Here is an 18,694-nt window from a genome sequence, read left to right on the forward strand (position 1 = left end):
TTTTATCTTGTGTTTGTAGCCTGTTGGTTTATTTTGATTGCCTGGATCTTTTTGATCGACATTTGTATTTGAACTGTTTTTGGCAATAAAATTTAATATTTTACTCCAAAAAAAAAGTCGAACTAATTTTACAAATTATAAAATTTTATTTAAAAAAATGCACTAAACTAGATTAATACAAGTGTGATTATTTAAAAATATTTCAAACCTAATAATTTAATTTATAATCCATTTAATTATAAAAATTAATTCAAAATAATATTAATTTTGCTAAAGTTTTAATATTATAATAGGATAAAATTAAATAATATATTTTTTTATAAAATAATAATGATATTTTATCACTTATAAGAATTTGATATATTTTATCACAAAAATTTAATAATAGATGAAATGAGTCTATAGTAAATATTAATATATCTAAAGTTTATGTTTTAAAAGAAAATAAAATTAAAAGAGTTATCGAGGGATGAATAATTAACTTTAAAATATAAATAATTATGAAAGAATTTATGTTAAGAAGTGTTGAAAATAATGTTGTTGGAATTTTTTTTTTTAATAAGCAATGATATTAATCAATGGAGTATTATGGATACTCCAACCGGAACAAGGAAAAACAAACGGAAAGCTCTAACTACTCGAAGCAAACGAGCGGTAAGATATTCCAATAGTAAAAAGTACAAAGCTCTCCTATATTAAAGAAAGCTAACATAAATCTCCAAGATGAAAGAATAATATTCGAAAAGCATTCCGCAAAGCTAAAAACCTCCTTCTTGAAAATAATAGCATTCCGCTTCAACCAAATGCACCATATAGTTGTTAGCCAAATCACACCAACGGTAGCTCTCTTAGTCGGACACTTAACCATATCGCAATATAAGAAAAACGATACAAACTTCTCCAAAGACATGCCAAGAGAAGAACCAATCCAACAATACACTCTCTTCCAAATATTATGAACAATGTCACAATCACCGAATAAATGGTCTAAAGATTCCTCCTCCTTCATACACATAACACACATTAAATCATTAGCCTCCAACAAAATCCCTCTTTTGAACAATTGATCTTTTGTAGCTATTTTATTGTGCAAAAGATTTCATCCGAAAAAGAGAATTTTTGAAGGAATTCTAACCTTCCACATATAATTCAAAGCCTTTACCAAACTAGCTTGCAAAGGAGGTCCCGATAAAAAAGGCTTAAACCGGTCATAGCCAGACCGCACGGTGAAGCTACCCGAAGAAACCTCCGACCACGTGAAAGTATCACGCACATGCTGTTGAAGAGAGAGCTGTTGTAGCAATGCTGCCAGCTCCTGCAGCAAAGAAAAAGAGGATTAGTGCTGTCCGCTGGCAGCAAGGAATGGATGTTGTCCGCTGGCAGCAAGGCCGAAACGTCCCATTCCCAACCATCTTCCCCGTACTTCCCAACTTCAGCCACTGCAATTAAATGATCCTTTTGTTACCCTAGGATTTCGACTTACTAAATAAATGGGCAACTAAGGCCCAAAATTGGCAATTGGGCCTCAATTTGGTAAAAAGGCCCTAAATTGGTAATTGGGCCTCACGTTAATATCTACATTACCAGGTGGGTCAAGGCGAGTCGACCAAATAACGCTTAGTAGTCGAAGCTGTTCGACTAGAAAGATGATCAGAGGCTTCAGCGTTCGACCAGACCAAAAGGATGCGAAGACTTAAGGATTTTTGGCTGCATAAACTGAAGTGGAGGTCGAGAGGCAGTAGAAGTTAAGAGGCAGTTCCAAGCAGTTTTTCTGGCAGTTCTCACAGGACGCGTGGAAGTCTCACAATTGAAGATCTTGCATGTCGAAGACACGTGTTGACTGATAGCCAGTCGACCGTTAGTAGTAGTTATTTTATTTTTTCTATTTCAGCAAGTTTCATAGGAATAGTTAGGGGTCCGCATTTTCTACATAAACACAAGTAAACTCAAATCTCTGCGCAATGAGTAACGAGTGCAACTTTGGAATGTACGTATGCGTACCAGTTTAATTAAATGCAATCATTTTACACTACATTTTATCTTTCAGTGCAAATTTACTGTCTTTCCTTTTTATTGCTTTGATTTACTTTAAAGCCTTTAATTTCAGTGCTTACTTTTACGTTAAAGTCACTATTTTACATTTAATACAAATCAGATACACATAACATAACAAAATAAAGCAATCAGTCCTGGAGTATTCTAGTTGACTCCGCAAAGTAACCTTTAAAAAGGAAACTAGCGCTTGTTTACCAGTTTTCTGGGTAAACAAATTGGCACGCCCAGTGGGACCCGTCGATTGTTCTTTATTTTTCTTTAGTTATGAATGATATTAAGAAGTGGTCGGAAATTAACTAACATGGCTGAAGTTAATACGAATAATTCTGATCTTTCTGGAAATCAAGGAGGTGTTCTGACCGTAGGAACACCACAAAATGCCGCAGATTCGTCCCCAGTTGGAGCAACAAATACTGGTGGATCGATGGCAGCAATAATGGTATCATCACCAACGAATGTACGGTCACCGTTGAATCCATTACGACCGCCGTTTCATGGAATGATGCCTCCACCAGGTTTTAACCCTCAGTTTGGAATGCCCACGTTTATGATGCAAGGTTTGCACACAAATCCTTCATTATATTCTGACAGCATGATGGCTACAAGCACATCAAATCCAGGGGGTCGACCTATAGGCATAGGATATAATCACCAGGTTTTGCCATCTTTAAGTACTACGTCAATGTTGTCAATTCGACAACAAATGGACGAAAGTAATCATGAAATGGTGAATGCCCTTAGTCAACAAATGGGAACTGTTTTTACTCCCATGATAAATAACACGAATCAAAGTTATGAAATATTGGCGGGACAAATGGCCAGAATTGCAGATTTCTTTGGAGCGCCCCCACAACCAAACCTTTCGACTACTCAAGGGTCGAATGTGAGAGGGGCCGAACCTATAGGACAAGGAGATCAAATTGAGCAAGAGATTCCTAGAATAGTACAAAGGCATCAAGATGCTGACCAGGTTCTTAGGAACATCCAGCAAGATGTCAATGTTGGACACAATAATATCTCTAATGTAGTCGAACAAATTTTAGTCCAAAATGGGATAAATGTAGGTTTGCATAGACCAAATTTCGTTTCCCCATTGTCAGAATATGTAAGGCAAACAGAATTGCCTAGGGGGTGGAAAGTCCCAAAATTCACCAAATTTGCTGGTGAGACTGGCGAGTCGACGGTCGAACATATTGCTAGGTTCCAGACAGAGGCTGGAGAAATAGCAAACAATGAAAATCTAAAGATGAAGTATTTTCCAAGTTCTTTAACGAAAAATGCATTTACTTGGTTCACGACCTTATCTCCCCAATCTTTGTTCTCATGGAACCAATTAGAACGATTGTTTCATGAACAATTTTATATGGGGCAGTCGAAAATTAGCTTGAAAGAATTAGCAGGAGTTAGACGAAAGGGTACAGAACCAGTCGATGACTATCTAAACCGTTTTAGGTTACTGAAAGCTATATGTTTTACACAAATTCCTGAACATGAGTTAGTCGAAATGGCTGCAGGTGGATTAGATTATTCCATAAGGAAGAAATTAGACACCCAACATTTGAGAGACATGGCACAACTGGCAGATAGGGTACGCCAGGTCGAAAGGCTAAAGGCTGAAAAGGCTAGGGCTAATAAGTATCATACGAAAGAAAAAATAGCTTATGTTACTACAAGTGAGTTCGACTCTAATAGCGACAGTGAATACGAAGAGGGAGAGGTCAACGTGGCTGAATTAAAGCCAGGGCCACCATATATCTGTAAATTGCTTAAACCTTCAAAAGATAAAAATCTGGTTGAAAGTAAGAATGAAAAATTTTCTACTAAAACGTATTCATTTGATATAACAAAATGTGACGAAATATTTGATTTGTTGGTTTCTGATGGGCAAATCATAGTACCCCCGGGACTTAAAAATCCTCCTCTTGAACAAAAGAAAAAAAGAGGATTTTGTAAATTTCATAATTTCTTGGGTCATAAAACTTCTCAATGTGTTCTTTTCAGGGATTTAGTGCAAAAAGCTTTGAAAGAAGGAAGGTTACAGTTTGGAGAAAAGCCAAAGTCATCAATGCAAGTTGATACTGATCCTTTGCAAGTCGAAGAGGCTCACTATACTGAGCTTGCTGATGTGATGATGGTCGAGACTACTGATGGTTTCGTTAGAAAGCAAAACGGTGCTACTGATGGCAAAGTTTTAAACATGGTTTATCCTGAACCAAAAGAAAGTCTTTTGAAATTCCTTGAGAGATGCCACAATAACAACTCTCAAGTCGGATTATGCCCAAGGTGTGATGCTGTTTTCAATGTCGATGCTGCAAACAAAGTGAGGTTCGACCCTCGTCGAGGCAAGAATCGTCAATTCATGTATACAGGAGAAAACAGTGGTCGAAGGGTTGGAGAATACAGGAAGATGTTTGAAAAACCAAGGACTTTCCGTCCTAAGACGGATGTCCCTGAAGATAAATGGGTGAAACCCATTAACTTCAGAGGTAAACATCCAGAATGGCAGATTCAAGGCGATGGAACCAATGCTGAAGGTTCTTGGACTGATAGTGGATCTAAAAGAAAAGATTACATATCTCCAAACTACAAAGGAAAGAACCCCATGACTCGAACGCAGTGGAGACGTTACCAAAGAAGTCACAAGAATGGACAAGAAGGTTCGAAAATGGTGCAGGCAGGATTTTCTCACTATCAACCAAAACCTTTTCACAGGAAGTTGACTGAAGAACAGGATAAAATAGCAAATGAAAGATTAGCTGCTGGGATGATCCTAGGAAAGAAATTGATCAAAGAATTGGTCGACGACGATGCTCCGATCCCCAATACAGAAAAAGAGCCTGAGTATTCTCCATTGTCAGACGAAGAAGTCGATGATAACTTTGACATAGAGTCAAATGAGTTGCTAATCGATTGTGGAATTGTCTCTGTACTTCCAGCAGAGTTCGACAGAGTATCTGAGGTATCTGAGAACGAAGATGATTTTCTTCCTGACAAGAATGTGGAAGAAACACCTGTCTGTTACTATGTAATGGGAAAAGGGGTAGTAGAAGAGCAAAAGGCTGTGTTCGAGAGGCCAGGTCGAGGAATGATGTATCATTTGAAGCCTTTATTCATAAGGGCAAAAGTGGATGGTGTTCCAATAAACAAAGTGTTTGTCGATGGTGGGGCTGCTGTAAACTTAATGCCCTATTCTTCACTTCAGAAAGTGGGAAAGTCTGACAAAGACTTAAGACCCCATAATATGGTACTGTCAAATTATGAGGGCAAGACAAGTGGAATACTTGGAGTAATTCAAGTAAAACTAGCTGTTGGTTCGTCTGTCAGGTCAACCGTCTTCATGGTGATTGCATCGCAAGCAAATTTTAAACTGCTGTTGGGTCGAGAATGGATCCATGGTATTGGGGCAGTTCCTTCCACCTTACATCAGCGTGTGGCCATTTGGAGGTCAGATGGTATAGTGGAGAATATTGAAGCTGACCAAAGTTATTACAAAACTGAAAGTGGTCGCAGACATTTCGACCAGCATTTGGCAAATGTAGCTCCTTGCTACAAAGCAGAAGATGTATACCCTTCTGATGAAAGCGTGTCTAAGTATCTGAACTTAGATCCAAATTATGGTTTCATTTGGAATAAAGAAGATCCTAATGAGCCATTGAACCAGGAAAGTCCTCCAGAACAGAGGACAACGGTTGAAGACGATGACCACTGAGTCATAATACCTGGCTTGAATAACGGCTTATTTGGCCGAAAACAACGAAAGAGCGGTTTTAGAAGCCGAATTAGAGAAAGAAATGGCTGCTGAGGCCATGATGATGATAAAGAATGAAAACAATCAAGAAGCCAATCACCAAGTCGAACGACTCGACGGGATATACGATGACGAACCTTTGGGTTTCGAAATGGATCCATCAGGATCAGTAAAAAGGATGCAAGCTCAAAACCCTCTTGAGGAAATTGATCTAGGTGATGGGATCATTAAAAGGCCTACTTATGTAAGTACGAGGCTTACAAATGACCTAAAAGCCAAGTTGATTCGACTTTTGAAAGAATACAAAGATTGTTTTGCATGGGATTACAATGAAATGCCTGGTTTAAGTCGACATGTGGTGGAACATCGACTACCACTAAACCCAGGGAAGAAACCTATCAAGCAGCTTCCTAGAAGATTTGCGCCAGAGGTTATGGAAAAAATCAAAATAGAAATTGAAAGATTGCTGAAAAGCAAGTTTATTCGAACTGCGAGGTATGTCGAATGGTTAGCTAATATAGTACCTGTCATAAAGAAAAATGGTAGCCTCCGTGTATGCATAGTTTTCAGAGATTTAAATAAGGCTACTCCTAAAGATGAATATCCCATGCCAGTTGCTGAAATGTTAGTCGACTCTGCAGCCGGATTTGAATATCTCAGTTTATTGGATGGATATTCAGGCTATAACCAAATTTTTATAGCTGACGAAGATGTACCTAAGACGGCGTTTCGATGCCCAGGTGCTTTAGGAACTTATGAATGGGTGGTAATGCCTTTTGGTTTAAAAAATGCTGGAGCTACATACCAACGAGCCATGAATTCCATGTTTCATGATTTTATTGACAAGTTTATGCAGGTTTATATTGATGATATTGTAATAAAATCTAACTCTGAAAATGGTCACTTAGACCATCTTCGACAATCTTTTGAACGTATGAGGAAATATGGACTCAAAATGAACCCTTTAAAATGTGCTTTTGGTGTACATGCAGGGGATTTCCTGGGCTTCGCGGTTCACAAGAAAGGCATTGAGATAAACCAAAATAAGACGAAAGCAATCTTGGAGCTAAAGGCGCCAGAAACAAAGAAACAACTCCAGTCATTGTTGGGGAAGATTAATTTCTTGAGGAGATTCATCTCAAATCTAAGTGGCAAAACGAAGATATTTTCACCACTTGTGAAACTCAAGAACCAAGATCAATTCAAATGGGAACAAGAACATCAACATGCATTTGACCAAATAAAAGCTTATTTAACTAAGCCTCCTATTTTGTTACCCCCCAATAGGACAAAAAGTATGAAGTTATACATAGCTGCATCAGGCTCGACAATTGGGAGTATGTTGGCCCAAGAAGATGATAATGGCGTCGAAAGAGCCATATATTATCTAAGTCGAACCCTAGTAGATGCTGAAACTAGGTATAATGATATTGAAAAATTATGCTTATGCTTGTATTTCTCATGTAACAAACTTAAGCAATATATAAAGCCTGTTGATGTGTATGTGTCCTCTCATTTTGATATCATTAAACATATGTTGTCTAAGCCAATTTTGCATAGTCGAATTGGTAAGTGGGCATTAGCGCTAACTGAATTCTCCTTAACATATGTTCCTTTAAAAGCTATGAAAGGACAAGTTGTGGCTGATTTTATAGTCGACCATGGGTTAGTTGACTCGTCTGTAAATCAAGTCGACCAAACTAACTGGAAATTGTTTTTTGATGGTTCTAGTCACAAAAATGGTTCAGGCATTGGAGTCCTAATTATTTCCCCTAAGGGACTTCCAACTAAGTTCCATTACAAAATGAAAGAAGTATGCTCTAATAATGAAGTCGTATATGAAGCCTTGATTACTGGTTTGAAGGCCCTAATAGATTTAGGGGCAACCCGGGTTGAGATTCGAGGTGATTCTGAACTAGTGATTCGACAAATCAGAAAAGAGTATAAATGCATTAAAGAAAATCTAATAATGTATTATGCAATTGTGATACGCTTATTAGAAAGTTTCGAACATGTTGAGATCTTGCATGTACCAAGATCCAACAATTACATTGCCAATGAATTGGCACAAATTGTTTCTGGGTACAGAGTTTCTAAAGACAAGTTGGAAGATATGGTCGAGATCAAGAACAAGGAAACTCATGAAGTATTAAATAAATTGGGTCAATTGTCGACGTCAAAATTCGAGGGGGTAGATGATGATGTTAAAATTGAAAATTTGTACGCCTTGGAAATTTTTGCCATCGACAATATGACTGATGCTGATTGGAGGAACCCATTGGTCCACTACCTAAATAATCCAGTCGGAGGAACTGATCGAAAGATTAAATACAGAGCTCTAAACTATGTGATATTATGAAATGATTTATACAAGAAAACAGCTGAGGGTGTGTTGTTGAAATGCTTAAGTGAAGCTGAAGCATATTTGGCTGTGTCAGAAGTTCATAGTGGTGTTTGTGGAGCTCATCAATCAGGCCATAAGATGAAATGGTTGTTGTTTAGACAAGGTTTATATTGGCCAACAATGCTAAAAGACTGTATTGAATATGCAAGAGGATGCCAAGAGTGCCAGAAATTTTCAGGCATTCAACATGTTCCAGCCAGTGAATTGCATGCGATTATCAAACCTTGGCCTTTTAGAGGATGGGCTTTGGATTTAATAGGAGAGATTAAACCTGCATCTTCTAAGCAACAAAGATTCATCTTAGTAGGAATAGATTATTTTACTAAATGGATAGAGGCAATCCCACTAGTTAATGCTGATCAAGAAGCAGTGATTAGTTTCATACAAAAACACATTATCTACAGATATGGGATCCCAGAAACTATTACTACTGATCAAGGATCAATTTTTGTTGGTCAAAAAATGCAGGCTTTTGCAGCAGAAACAGGGTTTAAATTGCTAACATCTACTCCATATTATGCCCAGGCAAATGGTCAAGTCGAAGCTGCTAATAAAGTTATCATAAATTTAATAAAGAAGCATGTGGGAAAAAAGCCAAGAAATTGGCATCAAACGCTCGACCAAATCCTTTGGGCTTGTTGAACGTCACCAAAGGAAGCAATAAAAACTACCCCATTTCGTTTGACTTTTGGGCATGATGCTGTATTGCCTGCAGAGATTCATCTACAGTCGACAAGAATTCAACGACAAAATAGTCTCTCATCTGACGAATACTGGAATATGATGTTAGATGAGTTAGTCGAATTAGACGAAGAGAGGCTAATAGCGTTGGGTAGATTAATAAGACAAAAGGAAAAGGTGGCGAAGGCTTACAACAAGAAAGTCAAGGAGAAGACATTCATGGTAGGTGACTATGTATGGAAGGTTATTCTACCCATGGATCAAAGGAATAAGTTATTGGGTAAATGGTCCCCAAGTTGGGAAGGACCGTTTAAAATTTTGCAAGTGTTTTCAAACAATGCATATGAAATTGAAGAACTAAATTCAGATGGTCGAATCTTGAGGATAAATGGTAAATATTTGAAAAAATATAAACCTATGCTTCAAGAAATTCACATAAGAGAGTAAAAACTAAGAGATTATATTAAAATGGCTAAAAGTCTTGGCCAGTCATTACAAAAAGTGCCTTCATAAAAGGCGCAGTCATTACAAAAAAAAAAATTGGCAAACCCTAAAGCCACTAAAATATCCAATATTAGTGAACTTTTTGGTCGATGTCCTCCAAAGATAGTAGAGGCAGACTTTCGGCTTCGAACATCTCTACGCGCCCGGCCTGGCGCATTTTCCTCACTACACCTTGCTTGAGAAATAGGTAAGACAAGAATCTTCCATAAGGAAGACAAGTCACCATTCCTTGACGAGAGGCCGTCGAAGAGACAGCTTCCACGAGTTGTTTAAAAATCAAAAGAGGAAAGTTGATTTTCTTCCCTTGAAGAGCACAAGAAATGAACTCCAAGTCTTCCACCATGATGTTATTTTTATTATGGCTGCGCGGACGAAAGTTGCCTACCAAAAGTTGGTGCCAAATTTTGATAACCCTGGCACTAAAGGGGTCATTGTCCATGAGATCCCTTAACATGTTAGAAGTGTTCATGTCGAAGATGTTGTCAACAAACGTTGCACCGGTATTGCTGCATTTCAACAAATCAGAGATTGTTGAAGGAGTGATGCTGACATGAGCCCCTCGAATGGTGGAGGTTATAGTAGTCCTCCCTTCTGGATCTATGCGCAAAGATGCAAATCTCCAGAACTCAATCAGCATGCAGGGATAGATGTTTCCATCTAGAATTTCAGGATAAAATGCAAGCCCCTGGCTAGCGTAGAGGGCACGAACATTGATATGATTCGCATCAAACTCTTCTGCAGAAAGCTTAAATTCTTTCTTAATGCAGGATCTTATGTTGGCATTTGTTAAAGGTTGTGCCATAGTTTGAAAAGATTGAAAAGATGAAAGAGTTTAAGGTGTTGTGCGTAAGGAGATGTAAAAAAGAAGTGGAAGGAATGAGGCTATATATAGAGAATGTGTAGTTACTTCAGCAAAACAAACGTGGGGGAAGGAAGTTAGAAGATCAAAAATCGTATTAAATATCTTGGAAACTGACACAAGCAAGCTGGAAGCAGTTATAGCCCACTAACCTAGCGTTTAGGTAATAATTAGTGCCTGGGAAAATGAAACGTAATCATGGCGTAATGGGAATTAACAAAAGTCGAAACCCAAGAAAGAACTGAAACGACATTTTTCTCTTTCCTAAAGTCAGTCGAAAGAAGTCGCTTGGAGGGGCAATTTGTTACCCTAGGATTTCGACTTACTAAATAAATGGGCAACTAAGGCCCAAAATTGGCAATTGGGCCTCAATTTGGTAAAAAGGCCCTAAATTGGTAATTGGGCCTCACGTTAATATCTACATTACCAGGTGGGTCAAGGCGAGTCGACCAAATAACGCTTAGTAGTCGAAGCTGTTCGACTAGAAAGATGATCAGAGGCTTCAGCGTTCGACCAGACCAAAAGGATGCGAAGACTTAAGGATTTTTGGCTGCAGAAACTGAAGTGGAGGTCGAGAGGCAGTAGAAGTTAAGAGGCAGTTCCAGGCAGTTTTTCTGGCAGTTCTCACAGGACGCGTGGAAGTCTCACAATTGAAGATCTTGCATGTCGAAGACACGTGTTGACTGATAGCCAGTCGACCGTTAGTAGTAGTTATTTTATTTTTTCTATTTAAGCAAGTTTCATAGGAATAGTTAGGGGTCCGCATTTTCTACATAAACACAAGTAAACTCAAATCTCTGCGCAATGAGTAACGAGTGCAACTTTGGAATGTACGTATGCGTACCAGTTTAATTAAATGCAATCATTTTACACTATATTTTATCTTTCAGTGCATATTTACTGTCTTTCCTTTTTATTGCTTTGATTTACTTTAAAGCCTTTAATTTCAGTGCTTACTTTTACGTTAAAGTCACTATTTTACATTTAATACAAATCAGATACACATAACTTAACAAAATAAAGCAATTAGTCCTGGAGTATTCTAGTTGACTTCGCAAAGTAACCTTTAAAAAGGAAACTAGCGCTTGTTTACCAGTTTTCTGGGTAAACACCTTTGCAACCTGAAAAAATTTCGAAAAAGCTTCCAAAACAGGTTGATTATCAAGCCAACAAGCATACCAAAACGGTATATCTTCTCTGTTTCCCACACTACACTTAACCGCCCTCGAAAAATGATTGACAATAAGTCTCTCATAATTATCCGATACCAAAACATCTCTCCACCAAATAGAATCCTTCGAACTCACTACCTCCACATCACCTACAAGAATCTTAAGCTTTGGTTTACCATAGCGAGCTCTAAGAATACCACTCCACACTGCTTCATTCTCATCTAAAATCCTCCATTTCCATTTACTTATAAGAGCCACATTCATGATTTCCACATTTTTAATTCCTAGACCACCTTCCTCTTTAGTTTTGCAAACCATATCCCAACAAACCCAATGGATAGATTTTCTCACATCACCACCACTCCAAAGAAAATTACTTTGAATCGCCCGGATCTCATTTAACACCTTCGACGGAGCTTTGTAAAAGAATAAAGAATAAATAGGAATAGCATTAATCACCGCATTAATCAATGTCACGCGGCCCGCTAAAGAAAGATTTTTACCTCTCCAAACGGCTAATCTTTTCCTAATGTACACAATAAGATCCTTCCACATTGAAGTACTTCTAGGATTACCACCCACTTTAACACCTAAGTACTTAAACGGGAGATTACCCACCTTACACGAGAGAAAACTAGAAGCCGCCTCAAGAAACCAATCACCTACATTAACACCGTAAATGTTGCTCTTTAGGAAATTAACCCGCAAACCCGACATTAGCTCAAAACCTCTAAGAATTGCTTTCATGCTCCATAAATTCGCCGTATCGCCCTCCGCAATAAAGATAGTGTCATCCGCGAATTGGAGTAAATCAACTTCCTCGGTATCACCTATTATGAAACTCCGGAATTCTCCTATTTCCTTTGCCTTTCTTACGAGCGCCGTGAGCACTTCCATGACCAAGACAAATAAAAAAGGAGACAACGGATCCCCTTGCCGAAAACCCTTATCCACCTTGAACTCCTTTGTAGTACTCCTATTAATTAGGACGGACATATTACTAGAGAAAATACAACATTTCATCCACCTCATCCATCTTGCACCAAATCCCATTCTTACTAACACAAATCTCACAAAATTCCAACTCACCCGATCGTATGCCTTTTCAAAGTCAACCTTAAAAACCGCACAGCTTCTTTTTGCCCTCTTAGCATAATCCAACACCTCATTCACAACAAGCACGCCATCCAAAATACTTCTACTGGGAACAAAGGCCGTTTGGTTACTAGACACAAGATTACCGATAACACATTTTAATTTTGCCGCCAAAAGTTTAGAGATAATCTTATACAAGCTTCCAACAAGACAAATAGGTCTAAACTCGGCTAGAGATTGAGGATTTTTTATTTTAGGAATTAAAGTTAAAAAAGACGAAGTACACCCTTTCGTAAGCCTTGCCTTATCATAGAAATCCGAAACAAATCTACCAACATCCCCTTTAACCACCTCCCAATTGCCTTTGAAGAATTCTAACGAAAATCCATCCGGCCCCGGGCTCCTATTTCCATCACAATCCCAAACGGCTTCCTTAATCTCTTCCTTCGAAAAAGGTCTCTCAAGCCACGAAGCATCCCCTTCGCTCAAAGACTTAAAAAACAAATCCTCCGGGATAGGTCTCTTAAAGTTTTCTTCTTTGAAAAAGTCTTCAAAATAGCTAAAAATCTCATTCTTGATGTTTAAAACACCCTCCACCGATCCATTCTTCCCTTCCAACAAAGTGATTGAATTTCTTCTTTGTCTATCTTTGACGGAATTATGGAAAAAACTTGTATTTCTATCCCCCTCTTGCATCCACAATTGCCTAGATTTTAATCTAAGCATACTCTCTTTCACTTGCAAATTGTTCCAAACCTCCTTTGTCGCCTCCCTCCTCCTATACACCAAGTCCTCCACATCATCCCCCATATGCTCAACCATTAAATTATCCATAGCATTAATATTATCCACCTCCTCTTTGACTTTCAAGTCTATCCATCCAAACACTTCCTTATTCCATTCACGAAGACGCACTTTGAAACTCTTAAGTTTCTCAAACAAAATAAAATCCCCCCTTCCTCTAACACACAACTTCCCCCATTCCTCCCTCACAAAATACTTAAAATCCGCATGCTTGAACCACACATTATTGAATCTAAAAGGTTTAGGCCCCCAATCCACCATCCCTAAATTCAAACGAATCGGAGCATGGTCCGAAATATCCCTCTTCTCAATCCTTTGATCCATTACTCCCCACAAATCTAACAACTTTCTCGAGACTAGAAACCTATCTAGTCTACTCATGGCCTTCCCATTATCTTTGAACCACATGTACTTTCCTCCAACGCACGGAATATCCACCAACTCCATGTTCTCAATAAAATCACGAAACTCCATCATCCCTCTAGAATTATAAGAAGAACCTTCCCCAATTTTTTCTTCCTTTCTCACAATTTCATTAAAATCTCCCACAACGCACCACTCCTCATTTCCGTATTTGATTTTTTTCTCCATTAAAGATCTCCAAACTAGCCTTCTCTCCATCACACTACACGGAGCAAACACATTCACTAGATTGCAACGGACACCTTTCCAAACGAAATTGATACCCACATACCCTTTACCTATAAAGTTATAATTAAGTGACAAAGAGTCCTTCTTCCAAAGTATAACCATACCACCAGCCAGACCTACAGAATTTGAAGCAGTGCACTCTACACCATTCCCACCCCAAAAAATCTTAGCAAGAGAATCACTAAATCACGGAATTTTGGTTTCTTGTAGAAGGCAAATATCTATATTGAAAGATTGTAACAGAAAACTAACCCTCTTCCTCTTTGAGAGAGCACCACCACCTATGATGTTATAAGAAAGAAGGTTCATTATAACAGTTCTAAAACCGTCTTCCTCCCCTCTGAACACTCCTTGTCTTTATTCTCCAAAACTTCTAACAATTTGATAGTCATACTATCCTCAATAACCCCTAACACTCCTAACTTAGAAATAGAATTCCAAAGCTTCTTCCCCACCTCAGAATTAGGATTTTTACACAGTCTATGATTGCAACAAAAAATATCCGAATCTGACAAGGAATTGCAGGAAAGAGACTCACCGTTGAGAGAGGAGTCACCCATCGTCAAAATCATGTCCCCCGCAGCGGTCTTCGGCTTTTCCTTTGCGTCTGGTTTTAATTTAGAAGAGCCTCCTGCTCTTGGCGCAATGCAAGCGTAAAAGGAGGGCGAAATCTCCACCCTTTTACCCAGATCCAGAACCTTCCTTTTCTTCTTTAATTTTGAACGGGAATTAGAAGAATTTTTGGTAGTGTTTTTTCTGATATTCCTACAGTCCAAATCGAAAGACAATGGGCCACCCACATCCATCTTTGCCATCTTCGGCCCACACTTCAAATGTAGTGGATTAATGAAATTATCTGGCCCACTCTCCATAATAAACTCACTTGAAGAAATAGAATCGCTGGCCCCACAACACCCAGATAAATCCACATCATGACGCTCTCTCTCCTTGGACCCACCGACTTTAATGTTACTGACGATATCTATACAAGGTTCAGGAAAACCTAGTAACCCTCTATCTCCACAATCATGTAATTGACTGCAAGCAATTAATGATTCTGCGATCAAACTCTCTTTTCCAGACAAAACCTTCACGCAAGAACTATCCTCTTTGCCCTCCTTTCCGTCCTTTACACACAAAACTTCCTTGTTTCGTGAATGGGTGCTGCTCTCCGCCGAATTGACAGACTGAAAAGCCTCTTGAAGACTTTTTCCATTTTGCACAGTCTCCAACACCGGTACTGAAACGTCCACCGGTGCCACCACCTCCTCTCCGATCCCGTCAACACCATCCATCTCATTATCGGAACATACTCCAACAGAAGAATCAGGTGACACCGAAACCTCGTCGTTGTTACTTCTATGCGACGCTTCATTCTTCTTTAACGAAGAATCTTCTCTCAAGTAGATGTGGAACGTTACACCATCAATGTCAACATTTAAGTTAGCATTTATCAGCTCCATACTCCCAGTTTTAATAAGAATTCTCGCCTCATCCATGCAAAACCGGGCCTCCGAAATCTCGTCACACCTTATGAATTTACCCAAAGGTTCTACCAGAACTTTGAAGAAATTAGCCCCCCATGCATGACATGGAATGCCAAAGATACGAAGCCAAACAAATCTCTCTGAATCCACGTCTTTCGGCTCCCACGGTTTTATGGTGCTGAACCAACACTCCCACCATTCTCTCCTTTCCTTAATGAAAGCCTCCACTTCTCCACACACCAAATCCTCAAGCAAACACATGTTAGGGCCAAGGACAGTAACTCTAATCGAGAAAATACCTTCTTCAAGAAATAACTTCTTCAAGTTCAACGCAGAGCCATCCTCCTTAATAACACATATAAAGGCCTTCCTATATCTCTCAAGCTCCTCCTTATCACACAAGAATGATAAAGATTTGTCCCTCGAACCTTCAGACTTCTTAACAAAACTTGCGTTCCTATTGTGCAGAACATCTGCAAAAGTTCTCTTGTCAATCCAAGCCCTAGAAGCTTGACCGGAGAACCCTCCTTCCTTCAATCGCCCACCATTCTCCCTTCTAACCATTGGATTCTTCCCTCCCTGAAGTTCTTTATCCTTCTCCGATCTCTGAAATCTTGGCAGATTCGCAAACAGTTTCCTCCCTTCAAGAACCAAGCTATCCAACTTGATGGCAAGCAACTTCTCATTTATGACGTTGAAAAACCGCACAAAGCCGTATCTCCGACCTCGTTTATCCCTTCTCGGAGGTATGACAACCTCATCGATATCACCCAAATCTTTGAACTCATACATAAGATCTCTAGCCTTCCATTTCATACTAAAATCTGTAAAGAAGAAGGTCGTAACCTTCGCATTCTCCGCCTTCTTACCACCCCCACCCGCTACATCCCACCTTTCATCTGCTCCCCTCCTCTGTGCACTCCTCCCTACTTTAGTCCATCTTCCTTCCTGAACAAACGTGGTCTTCATGCCAAAGCGAACAAAGTCAAAGCATAAAACTTAGAGAGAAGAGAGAGTTTCTCTCTCTAGTTTCTTATATTCTTTTGTCGTATAATGTTGTTGGAATGATATACAATTACATCATTAACTCTTCGGCGCTTGAAAAATGTTGTTTTCATTATTAAAATATTATAATTTTTTATTCAAACATATAATAAACAAATATCATTGCCTGAGTGAGAAGATCTTGTTTCTATTTGCATAATGCAATGGTTCAATTCTTCTGTGTTGTAATATGTTGTTTTTGTTAACAAAGCAGTTTTTGAAAAAAAAAAAAAACAATAATAATATAACACATGTTTGGTACAAGAATCGAACACACAAACAAGCTTAATTTTGGCAAAACGTAGCATCGCTTCCGCTGGGACAATTTGGTTTGTTTCTGAAGTTATTAAACAAAGAATATATATATATATATATATATATACACACACACACACACGAGGGATTAAAACAAACTGGTTTAGCTTAAACTTTCCGTTTTCAAATTCCTTAATTAAATTAAACAAACAAATTCTCATTTCTGTTGGTAGGAATTAAAACATTACTGGTTTCGCTTAAAAATTTCAATCAAACTTCAATTTTTATCAATAATTAAACCTTTCAAAAAAGATAACTAGGGAACAAATTGAAAAACAAACTTCAATTTTTATCAATAATTTTTATCAATACATTTTTTTCAACTCTTATTGGCTTGTTACATAAGACATAAACTTATTTTACTTTAACAATATATTCAAACATAATTCATTTTTATAGTATACTACTTCGATCTTGTGCTTGCAGAGCACAATTGATTATTCTCCCAACAAAGTTTCTTCACCGGTTCCCATTAAATCTTGTGGTTGCAAAAGCATAGATTTTGTGAGGGTGAGGGAGTGACTTTGCCACACTCTCTTTTTCCATACACCTTTTGGCCCAAACCTCAAGCTTAGGACACTCTTCCTCCATATTTAGTTTCCCATAAGTTTCATATGTGTAAAACCAACTTGTGAAGGGAATAAGAGCCACATCAACATATCCAAACTCATCTCCTCCAAAATATGGCTTATCTCCAAGCTCATCTTCTAAAGTCTTCAAACATTCTATAAGCTTTTTTTTACTTTCTTCTTGTTCTTTACCCTTTCCTAACCATATCTTCCTTCTAATGCTATATACCTACATATGTCAAATAGAATCCAACAAATTAAACCTTCATATAAAGTCAAAATAATTAATAACATACATAGATACTAAAATTACTTACATGTTTGTCGATGTAATCTCCCCAAAACTTGGCTTGTGATCGGTTGTAAGGATCAGAGGGTAAAAGAGAAGGTTTGTGATTCCAAACCTCATCAATATACTGAACAATGTTGAGTGATTCACATATGGGTTTTCCATTATGAATCAAAACCGGGATCTTTTGGTAAACCGGGTTCATCTCTAAAAGAAGAGAGCTTTTAGCTTGAAAATCTTCTTGTCTACACTCATATGAGACTCCCTTCTCTTCTAACGCGATTTTTACTCTCATTGCATACACGCTTGGCCAAAAATCCAACAAAACAACGTTGGCCTTTTCCATGTTTGTACACAGTGTGTAACTTGATTATTAGATGTTATTTGTACTTTGAAATTGAGTTATTGTTTGGATGATTTATATCTTTGTGAGTGTTTGGGTTATTTATAGTTGGCATAATCCATTCTTTGTGCCGCTACCCGTTTTACATCGAAAAATTAACCATCTTTATTTTAAACTTTTAATCTTTTGATTTGAAAAGTCATCAACACCTAGTAATTCATAATAATTCTACAATATGTAATTATTCTTGTGTGGAATTAGAGCACACGTGTTATATACCAGATAATGTGAAAGGAATTAATTCAAATAATTCGTTTATTTTTATAGATATCATATTTGACCCGGGATGTGTAATTGTGTTCACCGTTGAAATATATGCTACAAAGCTATGGAATAAAGTTAATTGCATTATAAAAAACTGATTGTGGAATACTGACCCTCTACATTGAAAATATAGCAGATAAAATAAGTAATATATAGAGTTTCTGATTCTAAAGCTTCATTTAGAAGACACTTGTCCATTTCAACCGATAAAATATTTGTTTTTATTTAGAGTAGGATAACATTATTAGACATGGAAAACCCAATTGTCCTTCTCAACCGATTAAATATTTGTATTTTATATGGACTAGAATAATTCTATGAGTTTATTTGTAGTAGGTAGGGGTGGAAAT

The 18,694-nt window shown here is 38.0% G+C and overlaps 1 protein-coding gene across 1 annotated transcript; it reads right to left on the bottom strand.

Annotated features, from left to right (window-relative positions):
• Positions 1 to 17,087: 17,087 nt before the first annotated feature.
• Positions 17,088 to 18,145, bottom strand: LOC131656336 (probable glutathione S-transferase parA). The gene is made up of 2 exons (XM_058926071.1): positions 17,706 to 18,145; positions 17,088 to 17,617 (listed from the first exon to the last, which is right to left on the bottom strand). The coding sequence occupies exons 1-2, from the start codon at positions 18,021 to 18,023 to the stop codon at positions 17,279 to 17,281; spliced, it is 657 nt and encodes a 218-aa protein (XP_058782054.1). The 5' UTR covers positions 18,024 to 18,145; the 3' UTR covers positions 17,088 to 17,278.
• Between the last annotated feature and the right edge of the window lie 549 nt (positions 18,146 to 18,694).

This window comes from Vicia villosa, linkage group LG3 (assembly GCF_029867415.1).
Source record: "Vicia villosa cultivar HV-30 ecotype Madison, WI linkage group LG3, Vvil1.0, whole genome shotgun sequence".
NCBI lineage: Eukaryota > Viridiplantae > Streptophyta > Magnoliopsida > Fabales > Fabaceae > Vicia > Vicia villosa.

Excerpts from the sequence above, each read along its gene's own strand:
- LOC131656336 (XM_058926071.1), bottom strand. The coding sequence starts at position 18,023 with ATGGAAAAGGCCAACGTTGTTTTGTTGGATTTTTGGCCAAGCGTGTAT. Across the intron at positions 17,618-17,705 it reads GAGATTACATCGACAAACAT|GTATATAGCATTAGAAGGAA; the intron begins GTAAGTAATTTT and ends TGACATATGTAG.